General features: G+C 67.3%; 1 protein-coding gene across 2 annotated transcripts in view; it reads left to right on the top strand.

The window, feature by feature from the left end:
* Positions 1-13,879, top strand: part of CHLRE_11g468356v5 (uncharacterized protein) — a 22,806-nt gene extending 8,927 nt beyond the window's left edge. The window contains exons 21-43 of one of the 2 annotated variants that reach the window (XM_043067566.1): positions 317-474; positions 763-901; positions 1,005-1,043; positions 1,292-1,417; positions 1,725-1,838; positions 2,212-2,295; positions 2,806-2,901; positions 3,178-3,378; positions 3,774-3,899; positions 4,227-4,433; positions 4,693-4,779; positions 5,020-5,200; positions 5,867-6,035; positions 6,340-6,442; positions 6,909-6,968; positions 7,200-7,355; positions 7,522-7,616; positions 7,764-7,824; positions 8,056-8,197; positions 8,439-10,519; positions 10,931-11,146; positions 11,322-11,409; positions 11,725-13,879. In XM_043067566.1, the coding sequence (XP_042919571.1) occupies positions 317-474; positions 763-901; positions 1,005-1,043; positions 1,292-1,417; positions 1,725-1,838; positions 2,212-2,295; positions 2,806-2,901; positions 3,178-3,378; positions 3,774-3,899; positions 4,227-4,433; positions 4,693-4,779; positions 5,020-5,200; positions 5,867-6,035; positions 6,340-6,442; positions 6,909-6,968; positions 7,200-7,355; positions 7,522-7,616; positions 7,764-7,824; positions 8,056-8,197; positions 8,439-10,519; positions 10,931-11,146; positions 11,322-11,409; positions 11,725-12,626 (5,631 nt within the window). In that variant the 3' untranslated portion in view covers positions 12,627-13,879. The remainder of the gene's footprint in view (positions 1-316; positions 475-762; positions 902-1,004; positions 1,044-1,291; positions 1,418-1,724; positions 1,839-2,211; positions 2,296-2,805; positions 2,902-3,177; positions 3,379-3,773; positions 3,900-4,226; positions 4,434-4,692; positions 4,780-5,019; positions 5,201-5,866; positions 6,036-6,339; positions 6,443-6,908; positions 6,969-7,199; positions 7,356-7,521; positions 7,617-7,763; positions 7,825-8,055; positions 8,198-8,438; positions 10,520-10,930; positions 11,147-11,321; positions 11,410-11,724) is intronic. The other variant, XM_043067567.1, reaches the window with a different exon arrangement.
* Positions 13,880-14,408: the final 529 nt, after the last annotated feature.

The following is a 14,408-nucleotide window of genomic DNA, read 5'->3' as shown; positions in this document are numbered from 1 at the left end:
GGGAGGGGAGGGGAGGGGAGGGAGCGGCTGAGGGAGCGGCTGAGGGAGCGGCTGAGGGAGCGGCTGAGGGAATGCAGGGAGAGGAGGATGTAGCCAGGGAGGCAAATACGCCCGGTAGCAGCGCCGCCGCGTTCCGGTTGCTGCGGGAACAGCAACGCGAGCAGATCAGCAAAAGCAGGCAATCCTTCCTTTCTGTCCTTGCGACTTTGCTAACGCGTCCTGTCTTATGCGCTAGACGCTGTGCGCTCCGTGCTCCTCGCCACGCTCCAATCCTCTCACATCGCCCGCCCATCACCCACCACGTGCCCGCCCGCAGCTGCGCACCCGCACCGAGGCCCTGGCGGTGCTGGAGGCGCGGCTGGCCGCCGCCACCGCCGCCGCCGACGCGGCGCGTGGCGCGCTGGCCATGGCGGAGAGCGAGCGCAACCGGGCGGTGGCGGACGCGCGGGTGGCGGAGCAGCTGCGGGCCTCGGCGTGAGTCGGGACTGAGGGGGAGGGGGGCCGTGAGGGTGTGTATGTGTGTGTGTGGGGGGGGGGGGAGGGGTGGTCCGGGTGACACGGGGGGGATGAGGCACGGGGGGAGGACCGGGGGAAGGCGGATGTTCGCGGCCTCGTCACTTCCTCCCCCTCCTCCTTCCTCTCCACCTAACCGCAATTTGTGACCCGCCACCCCGAACAACGTGCCTGCGTGCACCACTGTGCTTGTCGACAACTGCGCGCAATCATGACTGTAAACCCTCACCCCACCCCACCCCCATGCAGCGAGGCCACGGCTGCGGTGCGCGAGCGGGACGCCGAGCGGCGCACCTCCGGGCTGGAGGCGGAGCTGGGCCGCCTGCGCGAGGACCACGAGCGGCAGCAGACGCTGTTCCACCAGTCGGTGGAGGCAGCTACTGCGCAGGTGCGGCAAGTGGAAGACGGGGAGAGGGAGGGGGAGGGAGGGCGGAGATGGGGGGAGAGGGAGGGGGAGGCAGCGTGTGTGTGTATGGCACGGGTGTCGGCAGACGCTGTTCCACCAGTCCGTGGAGGCAGCCACCGCGCAGGTGCTGCAAATGGAAGGGGAGAGGGAGGGGGGAGGGGAAGGGGACGTAGCCGTCCATGGAAGACGGAGCGAATGAGTCGCAAGGTTGTACGTTGCCGTCAAAGTGCTATCCCTGGGAGAAAATGTCAAGGGTGGGTGGGTGGGTGGGTGGGTGGGTGCAAATGTCTACTGCACCGTAAAGCGCTGTCTGCTGTCCCCACTCCACTGCCGTTGTGTCCCGCTCGGCCCTGCTGCGCCTGCTGCACGCAGCTGCGCGAGGCGCGCACCGAGGCGGGCGACATGCGGCGGGCGCGCGACGAGGCGGAGGCCGCGCTGCGGGCCGAGCGCGAGCGCACCGCCCAGCTGGCGCAGCGGCAGGCGGAGCTGACGGCGCAGGTGCGAAGGGGGGGATTCAGCAGAGTGATTATTGATAAGTATTTAGTTTTGGGGGGGAGGGCGACTTGGCGCGGCCGGTGACGACTCTGTAGCGTTGCTTGGTGATATAGTGGCTGGTTGGTGTGATGCACATGCAAGGCACGGCCAGGCTGGGCAGCGCTTCTGTTGTGACCCGGGCGCTGGCGCTGACGTGTCATTGTGCGTGTGTGTCGTGTGTATGTGTCAATTTGTGTATGTGTGTATATTATGTGCATGTGCGGCACCCGCCAACGCCGACGCCACCACACACACACACGCATGCACACAGGTCACGGAGCTGACGGCTCAGCTGGCGGCGGCGCGCGGCGGCGGCGGCGCGGCGGCGGACCTGGTGGAGGGGCAGCGGCTGCGGGACACAGAGGCAGCGCTGCGGGAGGCGCAGGTGCGGGGGAGGGGAGGCTGGAGCGGTTGGGGATTGCAAAGACGTTTGGGAGAAGTGTCGCTAAGTAGACAGCAGGCGTAGGGGTGCGGGTTGCAAAGATGGTTGGAAAAGCGGCACTGAATGGGGTGGCGAATGCGCCAGTCCCATTCCCGTAAGCAACGAGAGAAAGTGGGAGGGGATGTTGTAAGCATGGCCAGTTACGGCGTAGCCGGTGATGTGTGACGGCGGGGTTGCAAGCGTGCGGGCGCCGGCATTCGGCATTATGTGCCCGGCATGGTTACAAGGACACCTGCTTCGCTGCCCACACTGACGCGTCCCCATTGTTTGCTGAATGCCGGGTGCGCGCCTGCATATCCATCCGCTTGTATTGCAGGCGGAGCTGGCCAGTGTGCGTGAGCAGCTGGAGTCGCGCAGTGCGGCGCTGGACACCCTGCGCGGAGCCATGTCGTCGCTACAGGTGGGGGGGGGGCGGGGGGGGCGGGGCGGGTGGGGGAGCGGGGAGCGGGGTGTTGTAGATAGACCAGCCCAAACTGAACCGAATCCAATGCAAAATAGCGAGGATCAGAGCGCGGCCGGTGCCTATGTGCGGGGTGTGGAGGTTGTATGCCCTAGCCCAATGAAGTTGGTCCCGAGGAGCGGGGGTGGGCTGGGAGGTGGCACAAGGACCGCCATCACCGTTAGGCCCGCGGCTGCCCAAGGGGAGCCTAATGGACCCTATAGGACCCAAATGCACCAAGCCGACACCGCATGCGCGCAGCCAACGCACCCATGCCGTGTCAAGCGTCTCTCCCAATGCTTCTTTGCCAGACGCTCCCTGAAACACACACGCACACATTGTTTCTTCCTTGTGCGCTCCCTGAAACACACACTTGCACACACCCGACCCCCTACACTACTGTTTCTGGCTACGCCTTCACCTCCTATTTAATCATGAATGTAACCCCACTCCACTACACAACGCACGCAGGGCACCTACGACGCGCTGGCGGAGAGCCACTCCGCCACACAGGCCGCCGCCGCCGCGCAGGCGGAGGCGGCCGAGGCGGCGCGCGCCGAGGCACAGGTGCGGCCTGCAGTGTGCGCCCCTTTGTGTTTAGCAGCCTTGCTTTCCCAGTTTAGCTCTGATAGACGCGCAATCGCCAGTCCCTGGTGGCGCTGCCTCTGTGTTTGTTGCTTCGGTCGCGGTGATGCTTGTCAGTTACATAGATGGCGCGTTCCTGGAACGCACCGGAGCACATGTTGAAAGACAGTCACTCTACCGAACCCGCACCGCCACCCACCAGTTTGCCCTTTGCCTTATGCAGTCCCCATTCCCCTGTGACTCGCGCCATCCCCATAGGAGAAGCTGACGGCGGCGGAGGCCGACGCGGCGGCGGCGCGGTCGGAGCTGGAGGCGGCGCGCGCGGCGGCGGAGGAGGCGGCGGCGGCTGCGGCGGCGGAGGCGGCGCGCCTGGGCGGCGAGGTGTCGCGTCTGAGCAAGGAGCTGGCGGACCGTGTCAACCAGCGCACACGGGCGGATGAGGACATCGCGCGGCTGCAGGTGCGCCTGAAACGGGGGGTTACAATCATGACTAGTTGAGGAAGGGGGGAAGAGGTTTGTAAATACTAGTACGAGCTAAAGCACACCATGCCACTCTGGCGGAGCCCGGGCAGAGGAGCGGGGGCAGGAGGCGCAGAGCTGAGCGGTCCCTGTGTATGGGTTAACAGTGGGACATGCCCGATGAGAACGGGGCGGTGGCCGGTGGTGGTGGCTGGTGGTGGTTTGCGAGGTCTGGGCAGTGGCAGCAAGGGGCAAGAGGGCACGCGGCGGGGGTCGCTGGTTGTCTGGCTGAGCGGCAGTGTTATTTGCGTAGCCAGTACACGCGCCGATACACGGCAGTCACGCTTGTGCGGTGCTCTGCTAACACACACGCACATGCGATTTCTGCTACGCAGGCGGCGGTGCGCGAGTACCGCTCCCGCTATGAGGAGGCTGTGGCAGCGCACGCGCGCGACGTGGCGGGGCTGCAGGCGGCGGAGACGGCGCTGGAGAACACACAGGCGGAGCTCAACAGGGTCAAGGTGGGTGGGCCGGGTAGCCATTCACGCGAACAGTGTGTATCAAAGATGGGGGGGGCGCTCAGTGTCGGCAAGGGAGGGCATAGCCGTCTAACCCAGACGGGGTGGTAGACCGGGGGGGGGATTGAAGCATTTATGTGCAGTACAGTTGTACAGTGCGGCTTTCTTTCACGCAAGTCACGCAAGTGCTCCGGCCGGGCTGCTGTGCACACAGACGCCAACCCACCGCGCCTTCGCATGTTCCCTGACGGTTTGCAATGCGCCGAGGCTCTACGGTAGCACTCACGGCCTTGTTCCTTGTTCGTGCTTTCTTTCTCCATCGCTCGCCAGTCCGAGCTGACGTCGGCGTTGAGTGGCGTGGACCAGCGGCTGGCGGCGGCGGAGGGCGAGCGCGAGCAGCTGGCGGCGGCGCTGGCGGCGGCGGAGGCGCGCGCGGCGGAGCGGTCGGCGGCGGCGGAGGAGCTGCTGGTCAGCGTGCGCGGCGTGCTGAGCGGCACACACCATGAGCTAGTCGGCATGAGCTCGGAGCAGTACAAGGTGGGCGGCCTGCGTGTGTGTTTGCGATTGTGCCGTTTTGTGTCGTACCCGACGCGTGTGCAGTTGGCCGGACGAGCGAGGGCGTGGCGCCTTGTGTGTGGGTGATGGGATACCTTCCTCCGCCTCTGCCGTTGCCTCGCTGTCATTGTTCCCCTCCTCATCGGTATTCCCTAGTCTGAACTGCTGCAACGACCAGTCAACATCCTCTTCTCTTAATCAAGAATGCATGGATCCCCCCGTCTTCACCCCCCGCCCCCAGTCGCTCATGGATTACCTGGGCCGTGACAAGGCGCTGGCGGCGGCGCAGCTGGAGCTGCTAAGCAGCGAGCGCAACAAGCTGCGGGAGGTGAGGGGGAGCGGGAGGTGGGGACGGATGGGGGCCGATTCATGCGCATGGGGAGGGGGAGGGGAGGCGAGGTGGCTTCGGGAGGGATCTGCGGGTGAGGGTAAGGTTCCGCATGATCAAACACAAGCGACCATAGACACGCACACACACATACACAATTATATTCTATATCTCTGTCCTTTCCAAACACACATGCTCATTACACATCACAAACGCATCACACGCCTGCCTGCGGCGCAGGAGCGCGAGGCGGCTGTGCGCCAGGCCACAGTGCTCCGCGGCCAGATGGCGGCGCTGCAGGACTCGCTGGCCACCAGCCGCGCCGACCTCACCGCCCGCATCAATGCCCTGGAGGCGGAGGACCACGCGCGGCGCCTGGCGCAGGGGCAGCTGCGCGGCGAGCTGGAGGCGGCAAGGGCGGGTGCGTGGGTGTGCGGGGTGTCTTTTGGGGGGGAGGAGGGGTTTGGGTCAGGGTTAGGGTGTGGGGTTGAGGGGGGATTACGGTTATGATCAGCTAAGGAAATGGGGGAGGGATTAGGGAGGGGGTTAGGGCGTGGGGTTGGGGGCGGCGTGTTTTTTTTGGGGGGGGTTACATTCATGATTAATTAAGAAGTGAAGTCGTAGGCAGGTACAGTTGCAGCGTAGACGCGTTGTTACCGATGTCGGTGAAGTCCAGCGGCCAGCTCCAGCGCGTAGACCCGCCGAAGGCTGCTGCTGCTGCTCTCCCATTTTGTCTAGCGACTATTCTAAGTAGGTTGATCGTATTGTAGTAACGTCAGTAAGACGATCACGTATAGCTCAATAGCGCTCGGATGCATATGCGGATGCGAGTGCAACGCGACCGCCGCTGGACTTTCCTATACCCGACTTGCTTTGTACTCACCTGCGCGCCGCGAGCGCAGGCGCCGCACCGGATACCGCGCCGCGCATGCACAGAGTGGGGCACAGAGTGGGGGGGGGTGAGAGGGTCCGGTGGAGCTGCCCTCTAGTCGTTCCGTCTTGCGTGGACGCCTGGGCGGCTAGCCTCCGAGTACCTTCACCCTGACAACACCTGAAAATCGGGCGACCTCTTCTCAAACCTCAACAGAGTCGGAGCGGCTGCGCGGGCTGCTGGCAGCTGCGGAGGCCCGTCTGTCTGCGGGCGAGGGCGGCGCGCGCGAGGCGGCGGCGGCGGTGGCGGGTCTGACGGCGCAGCTGGAGGCGCACAAGCGCGGCGAGACGCTGTGGCGGGACAAGTACGACGCGCTGATGAGCAGGTGGGGAGTGTGTGTGTGTGTGTGTGTGTGTGTGTGTGTGTGTGTGTGTGTGTGTGTGTGTGCGTGTGTGTGTGGGGGGGGGGGGAGTTCACAAGTTTGAAGTGCCGACGCCCCGGGGTGGTTGGGCGGGAGATAGGGGGACGGGGGGGGGGGGGGTTGGTTCAAGGGGAGAGGGGCTTGAGGGTTTGGTAGTAACTGGTAGTAAGCGCACCCGCAGCCGCACCCGCACCCACACGCACACCCCTGCCACCACCACACCCCTGCCACCACCACCATACGCACACGCTCACACACGCATACACAGGTACGGCAAGGTGACGCTGGAGGAGCACAATAGCGTCAAGGCCGAGCTGGCGGCGGCGGCGGAGCAGCTGCGCGCGGCCACCGAGTCCGCAGCCGGCCTGCAGGTGGGGTTGGGGGGAGCGTGCCGCGGGACTTGTGGGCAACCCGGCGGGGGGGGTATCGGGCCATGGGGGTTTACATTCATGATGAGTGAAGGAAGCGGTAGACGGTAGACAATCTTGGGGAACAACATGCAAGCTGCAAGCGTCCAGCGCACACTGCACGCGCGCAGCACCACCCCCTTTCCCCAAACCAAATCAACCCTTGCAGCCGCAACAGCAGCACCGCGCAGCACGCTGTGCGGCATCAGTGTCAGGCAGGGAGAGCGACACGACACGTTGCGCCCTCCCATCGCCGCACGTTGCGCCCTCCTGCCACGTCACACACATGGAACCCGCCGCCGCCGATTGCTGTTCCCCCAAGATTGTCTACCGTCTACCATTTCCTTAGCTACCGTAGTCATGAACGTGACCCCCTTAACTAATCATGAGTGTCACCCGCCCGCCCGCCCCCGCCCCCCGCCCCCCCCAGGCCCAGCTGGACGAGCTGCGAGGCGCCAAGGCCGCCGCGGACGCCGACCTGGAGAAGACGGTGAGGGTGTATGTGGGGTGTGTGGGGTGGGGGGGGGGGGGAGCGGCAGGCTCGGGGCCGAGTAGGATCGGGCCTAGTCAGGCACGGGTCTCCGGCAGGCGGCAGGGGCTCTCGTCGTAAGTAACCATGCATGGAACCCCAACCCCCATGTCTTCATGGCATCCTGTACCGCTTTCCAACCATCATTGCAACCCCACCATTACCACCACCACCACCACCCTGCCCCCGCAGCGCAAGGACTATGCCGACGTGCGCGCTCGCGCCAACGCCCTTATCCGCAAGAACCGCGAGCTGACCGCCGCCGCCGACGCCGCGGGCAAGGAGGCGGCGGCGGTGAAGGAGGAGCTGGCGGGAGCCAAGGAGGCGCTGGCGGCGCGCGAGGTGGAGGTGAGCCCGCCTGCCCCCGCTCTCCCCCACACACGCCTACCCAGTGACTCCAGGTGTTCAATTTCTTGCCTCTACTTGCCTCGCTCGTCCATCGCTACTTACTGCTCTTTTTTCACCTACTCACGGTCTTTTTAATACTCTGCAACCCCGCTGCTTGGCTCCGCAGCTGTCGGCCGCGCGCGAGGAGGCCGCCAAGGCTAAGGCGGAGGCGGAGGCGGCGCACACCGAGACCACCAACAAACTCAAGGCGCACTTCAAGCAGTGAGTGCGGCGGGGCTTTTTTTGGGTGGGGAGTGTGCGCGTTTGTGTTCATGGCTTTTTGGTTGCATGTATGGATGCGCGATGTGTAAGAGCCTGGTCTGCTTGACAAGCTGGCCGCCCACACCCACCCACCCACTCCCCTCACAGGCTGCAGGACCGCTGGAAGAGCGCTCTGGCGGATAAGTCCAAACTGGACGCCGAGTTGCAGGTGTGGGTGGGTGTGTGGGTGTGTGTGTGGGGGGGGCGATCCAGACCGAGACCTTGGCGCTTCCTTCTCCTTTTGTGTGTGTGTGCTCTTCATAACACACACACACACACACACACACACACACACACACACACACACACACACACACACACACACACGCACATACACACACACACACCACACACACACGCACACACACACCGTACACACGCGGTACACACACGCACACAGGCCGCACGTGCCAGCCTGGAGAGCTCGGGCAAGGCGCTGGAGGAGGAGCGCGGCCGCCGCACCGCCGAGGGCGCCGGCGCCAAGGCCTCGGCGGGCCGGCTGGCGGAGCTGGAGCGGCAGCTCAAGACCGCGCGCGAGGAGCGTGAGTAGTTCTTTGTGGGGTGGTGGTGGTGGTAGTGGTGGTGGTGCTGGTTTGATGTTGGGTGGTGGGGGTGGGGGTGGGGTGTGATGGTGGTTTTGGGCGGCGTAGGCTACTGCCGTCGCTGGCTTTGTTCGATCTGTGCCATGCTGCCCACTCCCTAGCATGCATTGATGTCTCGTGTCTCTCTCATACGGTAAGCACTGAACTATCTCGTGTGCACATGTGGTCCTGCAAACCGCAGTGGCGGTCGCCCAGGCGCAGGTGCGAGAGCACAACGAGCGGCTGGAGAGGGCCCGCGCGCGCAAGCTGGCGCAGGCACACGGCGGCGCAGCACCCGCGGCGGCGGCGCCCGCGGCGGCGGCGGCTCCTGCCGCGGCCGCGGCGGCAGCACCGGAGGCGGCGGCGCCCCCCGCAGCCCCCGCCGCAGCTGCCCCTACGCCTGCGGCTGCCACTCCAGCCGCGCCTGTGCCGGTGCCAGTGCCGGTGCCGGCGCCAGTGCAGCCACCGGCACAGCGCGCGCCCATCCTGGCTCCCCGCCAAGCCCCGGCCGCGGCCGAGACGCCCGCAGCAGCGCCCGTAGCAGCGCCGCCGGCAGCACCCGCGGCGGCGGCGCCCGCGGCGGCGGCGGCAACCGAGGCCGCTGCCGCGGCACCGACGCGCCCTCCCGCACGCCGCGCGCCCATCCCCACGCCGGCGATGCGCCTCGCCGCAGCCGCCGCGGCGCAGGCCGCCGCGGCCGCCGCCAGTCGCGGCGCGGCGGAGGCGGCCGCGGCTGTGGCGGGCGCCGTGGCCGCGACGACGGCGGGCGCCGCCGCTCGCGGCGGCAGCAGCAGCACAGCTGACGGCGATGTGGCGATGGCTGACAGCGGTGCCGCAGCGCCGGCGCCGGCTGAGGCCGCGCCGGTGCCGGCGCCGGCACCAGCGGTGGCGGCGCCGGTGCCGGTGGTGGCGCCGGTGCCGGAGGCGGCGCCAGCGGTAGCGGCGCCGGCGGCAGTGACGCCGGCGGAGGCGACGGCCGTCCATCCGGCCGCACTGGAGGAGACCGCACCTGCGGCGGCGGCAGCTGATCATGAGATGGACGACGCTGCTGCCACTGCTACTGCCGCCGCTGCTGTTGCTGACGCGGCTGCTACAGCCGCCACCGGCGCTGCTGCTGACGCGGCTGCCGCAGCAGCCGAGGAGGAGGAGGATAAGGCGCTCGCGGCAGCGGCGTCGCCGCCGCCACAGGCACAGCAGCCTGCCCAAGCAGAGGAGGTGCAGCATGAGCAGGAGGAGCAGGCGGAGGAGGCAGGCGAGCAGGCGGAGGAGGGCGAGGTGGCGGGAGAGGGTGAAGCCGGGGCAGGCGGCGAGGAGGGGGCGGCGGAGGGCGAGGGCGGCCTTGAGGAGGAGCAGGAGCCGGGCGCAGAGCCCGAGGCGGAGGCGGAGGAGGGCGAGGCTGGCGCCGGCGGAGAAGGCGGCGAGGAGGAGGGCGCAGCCGCCGACGCAGCCGCAGGCGGGGTGGAGGAGGGCGAAGCCGGTGCAGAGCAGGAGGAGCCTGGGGAGGTGGCGGAGGCGGCCGAGGGCGGCGAGGAGGGCGGCGAGGAGGGCGAGGCCGGGGACGGCGGTGGCGTGGAGGAGGCAGCCGCGGCCGACGCTGAGGCTGGCGACGGCGGCGAGGGTGCGGAGGGCGACGGGGAGGGGGAGGGCGGCGAGCACGAGGGCGGTCAGGAGGAGGGCGAGGTGGCGGGCGGCAGCGAAGACGGCGGCGCCGAGGGCGGCCTCGGAGCGGAGATGATGCCCGAGGAAGACGGCGATAGTGACGGCGACGGCGGCGACGGCGACGGCGACGGCGACGGCGCCGCGGCGGACGTGGGCGGCGGCGTTGAGGGCGGCGAGCCGGCGGCGTCGCCGGCGGCGGAGCTGCACGTTGCTGAGAGCACGGCTGCCGCCGCGCGCGCCGCCGCCGCCGCCGCGACCGCGGCGGCGGAGGAGGCGGAGCGCTCCGTGCACGCCGCCGCGGCGGCGGCGAAGGCGGAGGAGGACGCGGCGGCGGCGGAGGCGGAGGCGGAGGAGGACGCAGCTGGCGCTGCTGCTGCAGCGGAGGAGGAAGAGGAGGAGGAGGAGGAGGAGGGTGCTGCTGGCGGCGGCGGCGACGGCGTTGAGATGGGTGGAGACGAGGAGGAGGGCGGCGACGGCGATGATGGCGGTGAGGGCGACCGTGAGGGCGGCGACGGCGGCGAGGGTGGTGGCGATGAGGACGACGGGAGCGGCAGTGGCGGCGGCGGCAGTTCGGAGGTTGAGGATGATGACGAAGACCCGGACCTGGCCGCGCTACGGATGCAGGTGAGGAGGGCGAACGGATACTGCCCTACGCCCCGTGTGTCTCGCGTGTGCGTGCGCATGTGCGTGTGTGTCTTCTGTGTCGCATGTGTCTCGTTGTGTTCTTCCTGTGTGCCTGCACCTGCGTTGCACAGTGCCGGCACACGGCACAGGGAAGCAGGCACGGACGCGGCCGGGCCAGCAGCAGGGGCGGGTTCAGGGCGTTTTCGTTCTCCGGTCACAATGACGACGACCGCTTGTGAACGTGCTACTTGTGCCCCCCCTCCTCGTCCCCTCGAACCCCCGCAATTTCCCCCATCATCGTTAACGACAAGCCTGTTGTATCACCGCCGTGCCTGGCCACAACTTCACTATGTTAAATTGTTAACCATTCATGATTGTAACCCCGCCTTCTTTCGCACGAACCCTTCACAGGCGCTAGCCGCGACCACCAACACACGCAAGCGGCAGATGACGCCGCCCGCCGAGGAGGCGGCCGGGGCCGGCGGCGACGCGGGCGGCGGCGCCGGCCCAGGGCCCTCAGGTGCCGCCGGCGCCGGCGCCGCCTCCACTGGCGGCGGCGACGACGAGGCTGGCGCGGTGCCGGCGGCCAAACGCGCGCGCGCCACGTCACATGGCAGCGAGGCCGAGGTGCGTGTGCGTGTGCGTTCTGGTGGTCATGAAGGGTGAGAGCTCTGGTGCTGCTGCTGTTGTGCGTGGTATGGTGCCTCAGCCGCGCCTGGCAGTTCCCAAATTCTCCCCTCCTCCATACCGTACCACGCGTTCCTCATCTTTCCGCTTCATCGATCCTTCCCCATGTGCCCAGGCCGCTACTGCCGCCGCTACTGCCGCCGCCGACGACATGGATGACCTGGAAGACCTGGAGCCGGATGTTGTTGCAGGCGAGTCCCAGGGTGAGTGGGGTGAGTAGGGTGGTTCATTCCAATCCCAGAACGTACCGTTATCAATTTGCCAACCCGGGGTGGTTGAGAGGGCCGTGTGGGGTGGGTTCTTGGTTTCCGAACTCAGTCATAACGCGATCCCAGGGTTATCAGGTGCAGTGAGACTGGGCCATGCATGGCCGCGAGCCTGTCGTCGTACGGCATTGCGCCGTCAGACGGTGATGGCGCGGTCGCGTGTGGCGTGTTACGCTTCCTGCCTTGCCCGCATTGCCCGTTTACCGTACGCACTTCTGTGAGGATCCGTGTGTTCGTACGTCTGCCATGCAGACTACGACGCAATGGAGGCGGCGGAGCCCGGCACAGCGGCAGCCCGCCAGGCGACGCCGCCGGCAGGCGACGCGGCCGCCGAGCCGGCGCCGCGGCCGCCGCTGCGGTCGGCTCGCCTGACGCCGCCAGGCCGCGGTGCCACAGGCCGCGGCGGCGCACGCACGCCCGCGGCGCGGGGCGCGGCCGCCCGCGCCGCCCGTGCCGCCGGCGCGCGCCGCCCCTCGCAGACCGGCACCGCGACGCCGCCGGACGTCGGGACGCCAGAGCCCACCACCACCGGCGACGCGGCGGCGGGCGGCGGGGGCGGTGCCACGAGCACCGGCGGCGCGGCTGCCACCACCAGCACTGGCGGCGGCGGCGGATCCGGCCACCACCAGCAGAAGCGCCAGCGCGCCGAGATTTCTTTCAACCTGGCGCCAAAGCTGCCCTCCACCGCAGCTGACGAGCTGGCGGCGGCGGCGGCGGGCGACGGCGAGGCGGACGGTGCCGCTGCGGGCGGCGCCGCTGGCGGCGCGGCTGCTGTTGCTCCACCCGGCGCAGTCACCGTTGGCGGCGCCGGCGTCGGCGGGCCCGCGGGCCGCGGCCCAGGCGCCGCAAGCGGCACCCGCCTTGCGTTGTCGGGCCGCAGGCCCGCCGCCAGCCGTGGCGTGACGGGCAGCGGCGCCGGCTCGCCGGCGGCGGCGGGCGGCGGCGTGCCGGCCGCCACCATTGCGGCGCAGCAGGCGGCGCTGCACCAGCAGATTGCGGCGCTGCAGGCCGCGGCGGCGGCGGCGGCGGCGGCCTCGGGCGGGGCGGTGCCGCCAGGCGGCGCGGCGGGTGGCGCTCCTCCGGGCCCGGCGGGAGGGCGCGGTGCCGGCCGCGCACGTGGACGCGGGCGCGGGCGCGGCCGTGGGGCTGCGTAAGCGCTTTTTGGCGCGCACGTTGCGCCACACATGCGATGGGCGAGGTCGGACTGAGGTGCTTGGGCATGGTTGCTGGGTTGCTACCGGAAGTGAGGCGAGAGCGGTTGTAGGTGCTGCAACGGTGCTGTTTGCAGGACGCAACTTAGGCGCGTGCGTGGGCATGGGCGTGGGTTTAAGATGGCGGGATACTGATACAAATCACGCCGGTTGAGGTACACCGACGATGGATCCCCATATGTGGAAACGGTGTGGAGACACTCAGCACGCACGCATTGGTACCATTCGACAGTGCAACGTGGATGTGGGTGGCAAACAACTCAGCACCGGTGGATTGGTAGCATGCTCTCGCTCCCCAGGTCTTGCTAGTTGGACACCGCGGTGGTTTTGGCCCCATTCTGCACACAAAGATCTCCTGCGCTGTTGTAACACATCGGTCAAAAAGCTGCTGCAAGTTGCGAGGGACAGGCCGTGGCAGCTTGGCAGGCCGTTGCGAGACACTTGCCTCTCCTCAGCCTCTCGGCGGCTCAACGCGAGTGGTCAGGCGATCGACTATGCCGGCAGATCCTGAACCAAACCAAGTGAAGGACTGGTGCGAAATGTACTTACTCCATACGTGGATGGTCCGGCGGCTGGTGTGGGCGCTGCATGCCTTCGTCGGTGCCGACTGCTGAGAGGCACAATGGGGAGAGGGGTTGGGACCGGAGGAAACGGAGGTGACGGACGGCGTGGCAGTTCGGGCCGCGAAGGCTCCGCTAACCTGTAAGGCTACGTATATATATTTAAAAAGTTTATAATGAGGCATCGACTCGGCTTGAACGGTTGAGTTTTCGTCGGAAGGTCGCAAGATCGATCCAATGCTGCGCCGGCTGGAGTAACGACCAGTTGTCACCCGAGTGGGGGCCAAGCGGATGGAGGAACATACGGCCCTTCGGTCGTGATCGCTCCCGTCGATAGCGTGTCCTCTGTGAGTTCACAGTCGGCAAGGTCATCGCCCTGACGGGTGATTGACCTGGTTGATGATTAGTCCCGCACCGCGTGAGGCAGGAAACTGAGCAGCGAAAAGGGGCAGCTGCGGACGGCACAAGGATCGCATGCTTGAGGGAGTGGCATGGCCACCCGAGGGGTCCTCTGTGGGACCAACTACCGTTTTGATGTTTCACTTGTTCATTGTTTTGGTAGGGGCTTAGGGCCCGCTGCAGGCATCCACTGTCGGCACAAGCGCGATCCACGTTGTGATCGCAACATTACAAGAAGGGACAGCCCGACCAGTAAGGCGCACCGCACCCATACTTTGCAAGGGACCATCTGCTGCCTGTAGGGTTTTAGGGAGAAACCGCTAGCACGGCTCTAGCTGCTGCGCACCGCTCTGTGGTGTTGACCTGCCGCCGCTTCTGCTACCCTCTGCTCCCCCTCCCTACGCTCCTCCCCCCGCCCCGCCCGCCGCTACCCCAACCGTTCGCATGATTGGCTAACCCAGTCAATGGGTTCACGGGCTTTGGGATGCTTGCGGCGTGGGCCGCAGATGGACGCGTGGAGAAGTGCCCATGTGGGACTCAGATGACTGCTGGGGCTAGGGTTCATCACTTCTGGGACTGTGTGGTGGCGGAGGCTCTGCGTGATGTGATGCGGGAGCATGCGAATGTGGACATCACACGGAACCAGTTGTGGTTAGTACAGGCGCCACCAGGGCTATCGCAGGCGGTGTGGGACATCGTGTGCTTGGCTGCTGTGGCGGCCCTGGAATACGGCCGACAGCGCCTTTACGCTTGCCGTGATGCTGCA

This window comes from Chlamydomonas reinhardtii, chromosome 11 (assembly GCF_000002595.2).
Source record: "Chlamydomonas reinhardtii strain CC-503 cw92 mt+ chromosome 11, whole genome shotgun sequence".
NCBI lineage: Eukaryota > Viridiplantae > Chlorophyta > Chlorophyceae > Chlamydomonadales > Chlamydomonadaceae > Chlamydomonas > Chlamydomonas reinhardtii.
This window is presented reverse-complemented; position numbering and strand designations above follow the sequence as displayed.